Below are 7,952 nucleotides of genomic sequence, written 5' to 3'. Positions count from 1 at the left end.
TGAGATCATTTAGAAATGAGTTGCACTCATAATGTAGAGAGGCTACAGTACCACAGCAATTATTTAAATGATTATTTATCTCACTCTTGACGAGCATGTCTTTGATCTTTTTGTCTCAGCTATAGGAGATTAGTGCAAGATCCTTAAAAAGGGATGTGGTCTCGGCATCGTCCTGAAGGATTCTAAAGTGTTTAAGTATAATATTTTATAAATCAGCACCAAGGGAATTCTTGTTTATAGGTCAGTGTGTCCATTCTCTGAACAGGTAAAACACAAGCAAAGGCATAACTTACCACTTCCTCAGGAAACCCACAGTTTTGAAGATATTCTCACATTTCCATGCTTTTCTGGTGGAAGTCTTCATTCTCAATGCAAATGTGTTTAAGCAGCTGTGATTAAGGATTAAAGTTTTTACAGGGTTTGGGATGTGAAGAATTGTGAGAGTCTGTAGGTTTATAATAGAATTAGCAAACTTCACTGAAACATCCAAAAAGGCAATCTTCATGCCAGGACATGCTATACACTTAATGTATATTCAAGAGCTAGGTGGAACTTGGAGAATGAAGAAATGAACAGTTGGAGGTGAGAGGCAGATGACATGCATCTTAACCTATAATCTAAGAAATCTTATTGCAAATATATTAATAAAAGCATTGCGAAGCAGAAAAAAATAAATATCCGTCGACTTCCCAAGGTTAATCCAACCATATCCAGCCATTGTTAGGTTTTCTCCATATCAGCCATTTCCACTATCTGCCAGTGGTACGTACTATGCGAGGGTTTTTCCTCCCATGATTTGTCCCTGTTCCTCTTCATTTCCTTCCTCTTTGGGTTTCTGCTGCTGTTTAACTAGTGGCTGGATAGACACTCACTAGTCCTTGGCCCAATGCTTTCTGCTTACTCTACAGTCTAAGTGCTAGATTTGGGATGAAATCCTCTGTGAGGAGTTTCCTTGTCTTTATGGCAGTGGCTTCTATCTCCTCCTTAGGGCAGCTTATGCCAGCAGGATATCTGATGACTGGCAGAGCATAGGTGTTGTTGACTTGGTGCTTATCCTATTCAGCTGACTTCTCAGGGCTTGCCTCACTCTTTGTGGGTATAGCTGCATTCCTTGTGGCCTCTTCATGATTCCCATTTGCCTGTGGGATTCTAAGGTACTTGTACCTGCCCTCGACGTATGTTTACATTTCTTTCTGGTAGTTTGATCCCCTCTGTTCTACTCTGTGCTACCTTCCTTCTCCTTGTAACCATACAACCACACTTATCCAGCCCGAATGACATTCCGATGCCGTTTCTGTATATCCAAGTGAGAGAGATTAGTGAGTCATCTTGTTCACTTCTGGCATACAGCTTGATGTCAACCATGTACAGGAGGTGAAGGATGGTTGCTCCATTCCATAGCCGGTATCCGTAGACACTCTTGGTGAGCTCACTGAAGGGGTTCAGGCTGATTCAGAACAGCGGCAGCCACAAGGCATCTCCGTGGTAAATCCCGCACTTGAAGGTGACTCATGGTATTGGCCTGAAGTTGGTTTCTAGGGTCATCTTCCACAGTCCCACTGAGTTCTTGATGAAAGATTCCTGTTGATGTTATACAACCTCAAGCATTCCAGGATCCATGTGTGGGCCATTGAATCATAGGCTTTCTTGTAATCAATTCAGGTGGTGCACAGGTTGTTCTGTCTGGTTTTACAATCTTGCCTCCTGTGTTGTGGTGCGTTTTTTTTTTTTTTTTTTGCCAATGCCTTTCTGGGCCCTGCTCATGTATTGAGCCATGTGCCTACTTGACCGCAGTGATGCCTGACAGGAGTTTCCATGTTATACAGGGGCAGGTTATTGGTCGATAGTTGGATGGAACTGCCCCTTTTTTGGGGGGGGGGGTTCTTCAGGATCAGGCTTATCAGGCCTTCAGTCATTTTATGTAGCTGCTGCTTCATTTGCTTCTTCAGCTAGCAGGCATGAACCATGTCAGGGCTTGGAGTTGTCAGGTTCTTCATGCTTGTGACCCTTTCTGGATGTCTGCTAGCATGATGGTTACTGGAGCCTGTTAAGGGTGGTTGCTGTGGTCAGCTCTCAGGTTCTGTAACCACTGGGCATTGTTGTCGTGTGATGCCTTTCCAGCTTTCATGGGTCTATTCTTGAGCTGTTACCCTGCCACTGAGAGTACACTTTGGACAGCTCACCGGAGAACATCCTGTTTCTTGTCCTGGCTTCTACATCTCGTGTGTATGTCTTCTGGAGGGTAGCCAGAGCTATTTAATTTTTGCTTGGCACTGTCCAAGGCCTCTCCAGGTACCTTTTTGGGTGCTGGCTGACTTCTGTCTGTGTGGCCTTTATCTTGACCTCTAATCTCCTTCTCCATGGAGGATACTGTTCCTTGAAGTTCATCTTGAAGCCACTGTTGCTGTGGTGTATGTCACCTGTTTTGTCTGTCATGGCCACAGTAAGGATCATCTGTAGTATTGAATTCACGCCTTCCAGCAGCCTTTCAGGTACTTCACTTGGTCTTGGTAGACTGTCAGCAACTCTGGATGTTAAGCTTGGTGCATGGACTCATTGGGTCTTCATTCCCATGTTTGCGGTGTGGGGATATCCCATCTGCCCCGTCTTCCTGGCTCCCGCTTGTTGTAGCATCTTGTCAATCTCAAGTTGTGATAGCCATTGCTGCTAATGGATATTGTAACACTGAGCTTCTAGTTGTTTAGGAGCAAGTTGGGTTTTGAAGCATCGATAGTTCCCACATCCTCTGCATATACATACCCCCTCACGCTGGGGTTGGTTGCTTGTGTTCAGTGCTTCCCACTCCATTACGGTAGCCTGTTAGTGTTGCTGGCCAGTCTGTTTGTGAAGCCAAGTTACTCCTAGCTATGTAGATAGCTACCTAGTTTGAAGTTTGTCTCCTAAAATTACAAGTTTGTGAACCAAAACTAGATTTGTAAAATGAACCAATTTTCCTGTGAATGTAGCTGGACCCTACATATGAGGCATAAATTAAAAGTCTAAAAATGTTGGTTTGACAGTTTATATTTGACCCCCCAGCCATGGGAGAGGCTTGAGCGATATTTTGTTTGGAAGAGCATGGGCTGGACTTGCTTTGATGATATAGCAGAAGTGAACACCCTCCACCTTCCTTATCTAGCCAATGAGGAGAGACAGGGTTCAAACTAGAATGTGACTCATTTGTGCAAGAATTTCATAAAAAGAAAACCAGCAGTAATAGTTATGTCTCTGTCATGCTAAAGGATTTGTCCTTCTGAAATCCATTCCTTGACATATCCTCAAGCTGTGTGGGTGTTTTCATGCAGCAGTAACTAAAACTGAATCTGAGGGTGCGAAATGACAGGCTAAATGCATGAAAGTGATGACAATGACCTGACTTTACAGTTATCTGCTCTCCTGGGGAACTACTTATCAGTGGTGATTTAACAGAATGTGTGTGCTCAAGGTACTGTGCTTGTCTCTTTGCTTGACTATGTAATGAGCGCTTTTATGACCAATGATTGTATAGCACTGGGCATGCCATACATAGGGGGTGGAGGTGACCTAATGTGAGTGAATTGTGTGGCTGGACAGGAATGATTTGGGTGAACATGTAGACTGATCCCAAAATATTGGAGTCTTAATGTTCTCGTCATGTTATTCCCCTCATCATTGTTATATGATTTCACAATAAGGATTTTGTTTGTTGTATTTGCAGGATATTTTAAAGCCCAAAGCATTTTGCTTTGTATGTTAAGACCATCTGAGCTGGTCTGTAAAATTCTTTGTGAAATTTAAAGCAATAATATATTGCCCTGGTTCAAGTATATAGTCAAGCAAGGTCACCATGTTTCTCCCTGTCCAGCTGGTGAGATGTAATCCTTCTCTGCCTTATGGCTGTTTTGGTGTTCAAAGTCCTGTAGCACTGCTGACATTTTGCTCCCTGGCCCCATGCAATCTCTTTTGGATACAGGAAGTAGAGTGGTGGTGCATTGAGCCATTAGATTACTCCCCACTTTCCCCTGAATGTCAGCAAACTTTGTTGCATGGATTCTGGATTGTGAAACTACTCATGTAACAACTGCTGTTAGTATGCTGAGAGTGTATAGACATTGCTCCTCATTTAAAGGCAGAAAATCTCTACTTGAGGCTATAGGGGTAATAAAGTTAATATATTGCTTGCGTTGCTTTTCGTCCTTGCCATGGGGCTGCACACCATTTTGTTTTTTTAGCAAGTATAAGGTTTTGATGGCAAAAGTCTTTTGCTTATTTCATGTTCCATGATTAAGGGAAAATACATAACTTGGCAGTATGACCATTGCATACTTAGTGTGAACTTCAGTGTGTTTCGTTTTAAGAGGACAGCGAAATGGCGGAAAATGAAAGGATATGTGAGGGCCAAATGTTTCTGTTCACAGTGCATCAAGTATAAACGAGTATCAGTGCACTTTGCACTTTGCCATCTCTCTGCCTGTTTGTCTGGGAGGGAGCTTAACAGCCCTGCGGTTCTTTGGCCACATTCATATGCAGCTGCGTCACTGTTAAAGATTAACCCCGAAAAAAGTTAGCCCGTTTACAATGAGTACGGCTGCAAACAGATGGATGGGTCGGGCTTGGCTTCCATGAGTGTGAACTCGCATGGGTTTGGCCTGTGTGCCGCTGTGGGTTTGATCAATCGTTGTTTAGATCCACTTACTGTTTCTCTCTCTCTCTTTTTTTCTCTCCCTTCTTTCTTTTTCCCCCCTCAGTGTTATTCAAGCACCACTACCACTGCCTGTTGATAAGGTAAGCTCAGTCTTTTTTGTACGTGCTTTGGGTGTGTTGTGTGGCTTTTTTCTTTTCTTGTCTTTGTTTTTAATGATTAGCACTGTGCTACTCCAAGTCCATTTAGTTTCCCATAAATATCTTTGAAAGGGTGAATCCCAAAGAGCTTAAGATTTTGACCTGGGCCTCGTTTTTTTGCTCCATATTGGGATACCAGAAGTCCATCAGAGTGCACTGAACAGAATGCTTCCTTTTTGTCTAATGTTTATAGTGCTTGTTTGACATCTGTGTTTGGCCTGTGAGGCATATAAGAAGTCACACCTGCACTCACTCTGCTGTCCACTAAGTTGTTTTAGAAAATAATATTGGCATCATTACAGACTTATGACTTGTGGTGCTTGAGATCATATGGCTCTATTTTGTCAATATCTACTTCACTTTCTCAGTCTGCAGAGGCTGCTGACGTGTCGTGGTGTATTTATGGAGTGTGTTCCAGGGGTGGTCGAAGTAAAGATAAATTATGCAGTCATTCTGCCTACCCTTTCTCTCCTCTTCCTGCATGCTGGACAGGAATTCAGCTGGCAGGGCCAAGGGGAGATGCACACTCAGCACTGCAAAGGGGCATCTTTCTCCAAGGGCTGCAAAGTGCCACATCTCTTGCTTAGAAATTTTAATCATGTTGGCAAGCAAACTGGAGCCCCCCACTACCACTTGAGGGTAGTCTCTTCCCACTACCCTCAAGCCTCCCCTTCCGAATGGTGGCAGACTTCAATTTCAAAACAAGTGTGCTCCAGAGCCATTACTTTGCACTCCTCATTTCCTTGCAGATTTGCATGATAGGCCCTGAGTCAGTGAACCATCACCAATTGGGTTTTGATCACACTTATTTGAACAGCAGATGCTCTGAGTACTTCTCAATAGAAGCCGTGACTTTGCCAACACTGCGTGCTGGATGTATGGCTGGCTGTCTGTTTCTGTCTGACTGTCATAACGAAACCAGTAGTAGATTGTGCTCTTATAAGTCATATAAAAGAAGCAGGTACTGGTTCCATAACTTATCGCCTCTTTCTGGTGTATGAAGCAGGATCTGATCCTGTAATTTAACAGTAGCTTTTGGCCTGTCACTTTTAGCTCATGTTGCAGAAGCTGTGTAATCCACAGCCTCTTCTCAGACCTTGGGAATGTGGGCCTGTCTGCGCCATGCCCTTTTACAGGCGACTATAACCTAGCCCTAGAGTCTTCAGTCAAACAGCATGTATATCTAGACTGCAGCATGTGACTGTCAGTTTTGCCGCCCCCCCCACCCCCCCCAAAAAATCCTCTCTGCTGAGCCTACTAGTGCTATGTGGATTTGTTGAATTCATACTTCCTGCAAGAGCTGATGCGTGGCGCAATGCACTGGAGATTTCACAGATCTCAGAGACGTCTTCAGTGTTGACAGTCAAGTTTAGATTTTACATGGAAGCACAATTTGTGTTAATCTTGAGCTGCTTCAGGGTTCAGATCAAGTGTATGGTGACAGCCAGCACTTTTCTCCTCTGAGTGCAGTTGTGTTTATGTACAATGAAATACACCATTAGTTGTGATGACAAGATTTCAGTATACATGTTAAAATAGGTGCATAAAGCAATGCTCTTGGACAGCTTTTTAGCGAGTATCTGCTACAACATCCTGTCTGAAGCTGTGTGGTCTACTGTTTTGAGGTTATTCTTGTTTTATGGTGACTTCCCTGTTCCCTCCAGGTTACTGCAAATATGCCCAGTATGTACTCTCAGGAACTTTTTCAGCTCTCCCAGTACCTGCAGGTATGCTTCAACATTGACCTCAAGTGGCCATTTTGTGAAATGTGCAGTTTACACCAGGAAAGCAAAGAGCTTTGCTTTAGTTTCAAATGAATATTAAATATACAATGAAATTGCATAAAAATACAATTGAAAGCTAATGCCACATGTCTTGCAGTGATGCTGTGGTATCCTTTGCCTTGTAACAATGTTCTGCCTTTGCCTCTTTCTGTGGTTGTCCTTTCCTTGCCTTCAGGAGGCCTTACATAGGGAGCAGATGCTGGAACAGAAGTTGGCCACACTGCAGCGGCTACTAGCCAGCACACAGGAGGCCTCTGAGAGTAGCTGGCAGGTAGTGGTCGGTCCTCACCTCACACTGAGTGTTCTGCGGAGACACTAGAGCTCGCACGCTCCCTCTCTCTCTCTCTCTCTCTCTCTCTTGCTCACTGTCAAATCATCATGATTTTTAGATCTGCAGTCTGCATAATTTTTGGCCTAGGGTTCTCTCTATAGGTCTGTTTACCTTGCTTTGATCTTAATGTGACATTGTTCCATGAGGTGGATTGGATTTAATATACACCAAAAATGAATAAATGTTCCTCATAGGCTTTAATTGATGAAGACCGGTTACTTTCTCGATTGGAAGTGATGGGGAACCAGTTGCAGGCATACTCAAAAGTAAGAACATCTTTCTATTGATTTAAAACAGTGTGTGTCACCTAAGTAGTCATAACTCATTGTGTCTCAATGTGCAACAATTCCTCCAGAACCAAACTGAAGATGGCATCCGAAAGGAACTTGTTGCCTTAACAGAAGACAAACTTAATTATGAGACAAGAGCCAAAGAGTCCCTGAGGCGAGTTCTTCAGGAGAAGATTGAGGTGGTCCGGAAACTGTCGGAAGTGGAGGTAAGCTCGAATGTGCCTGAGGATTGCAGCATCAAGCCTCCATGCATAGACAGTAGGCAACGGCTATTGCTGCGACCAAAGCAACCAGCCCAGAGCATGGAGTGTGCTAAAGACTGAGGCTAGTGCTTCAGTGGCCATGCACGGTAACCTGCCATTTGTTGTGTTTCTGCAGAGGAGCCTTAGCAACACAGAGGATGAGTGCACGCACCTGAAGGAGATGAATGAGCGTACGCAAGAGGAGCTCGGGGAGCTTGCTAACAAGTACAATGCCGCTGTGAACGAGATCAAGGACCTTACTGATAAGATCAAGGCAAGACCACACTTCCTGCATAGGCGCGATAGACAACCTTCAGAATACATAAGTACATGCGTTAAACATATTAGTTTGTGGTCCACTCAATGCTTTTGGGACACTGTCAGGAATCAACTGTGAAATCACTGAATTTCAGTGTTTGTCAACAATATTTGCCTTTTCTGCCTGTGCAAGTTTGTAGATTAGTTTACCCCTCCCCCCACTCCC

The 7,952-nt window shown here is 43.8% G+C and overlaps 1 protein-coding gene across 7 annotated transcripts in view; it reads left to right on the top strand.

Annotated features, from left to right (window-relative positions):
* Positions 1–7,952, top strand: part of slmapa (sarcolemma associated protein a) — a 55,423-nt gene that overhangs the window by 25,947 nt on the left and 21,524 nt on the right. For 5 of the 7 annotated variants that reach the window (XM_081705200.1, XM_081705201.1, XM_035520238.2 and 2 more), the window contains 6 exons: positions 4,728–4,764; positions 6,486–6,548; positions 6,781–6,876; positions 7,131–7,202; positions 7,292–7,432; positions 7,605–7,742. In XM_081705200.1, coding sequence (XP_081561326.1) covers positions 4,728–4,764; positions 6,486–6,548; positions 6,781–6,876; positions 7,131–7,202; positions 7,292–7,432; positions 7,605–7,742 — 547 coding nt within the window. Of the gene's footprint in view, positions 1–3,266; positions 3,446–4,727; positions 4,765–6,485; positions 6,549–6,780; positions 6,877–7,130; positions 7,203–7,291; positions 7,433–7,604; positions 7,795–7,952 lie in introns of those variants that run through there. The other 2 variants (XM_081705203.1, XM_081705204.1) reach the window with 2 other exon arrangements.

This window comes from Electrophorus electricus, chromosome 22, assembly GCF_041902795.1.
Source record: "Electrophorus electricus isolate QZ-2024a chromosome 22, ASM4190279v1, whole genome shotgun sequence".
NCBI classification, from domain to species: Eukaryota; Metazoa; Chordata; class Actinopteri; order Gymnotiformes; family Gymnotidae; genus Electrophorus; species Electrophorus electricus.
This window is presented reverse-complemented; position numbering and strand designations above follow the sequence as displayed.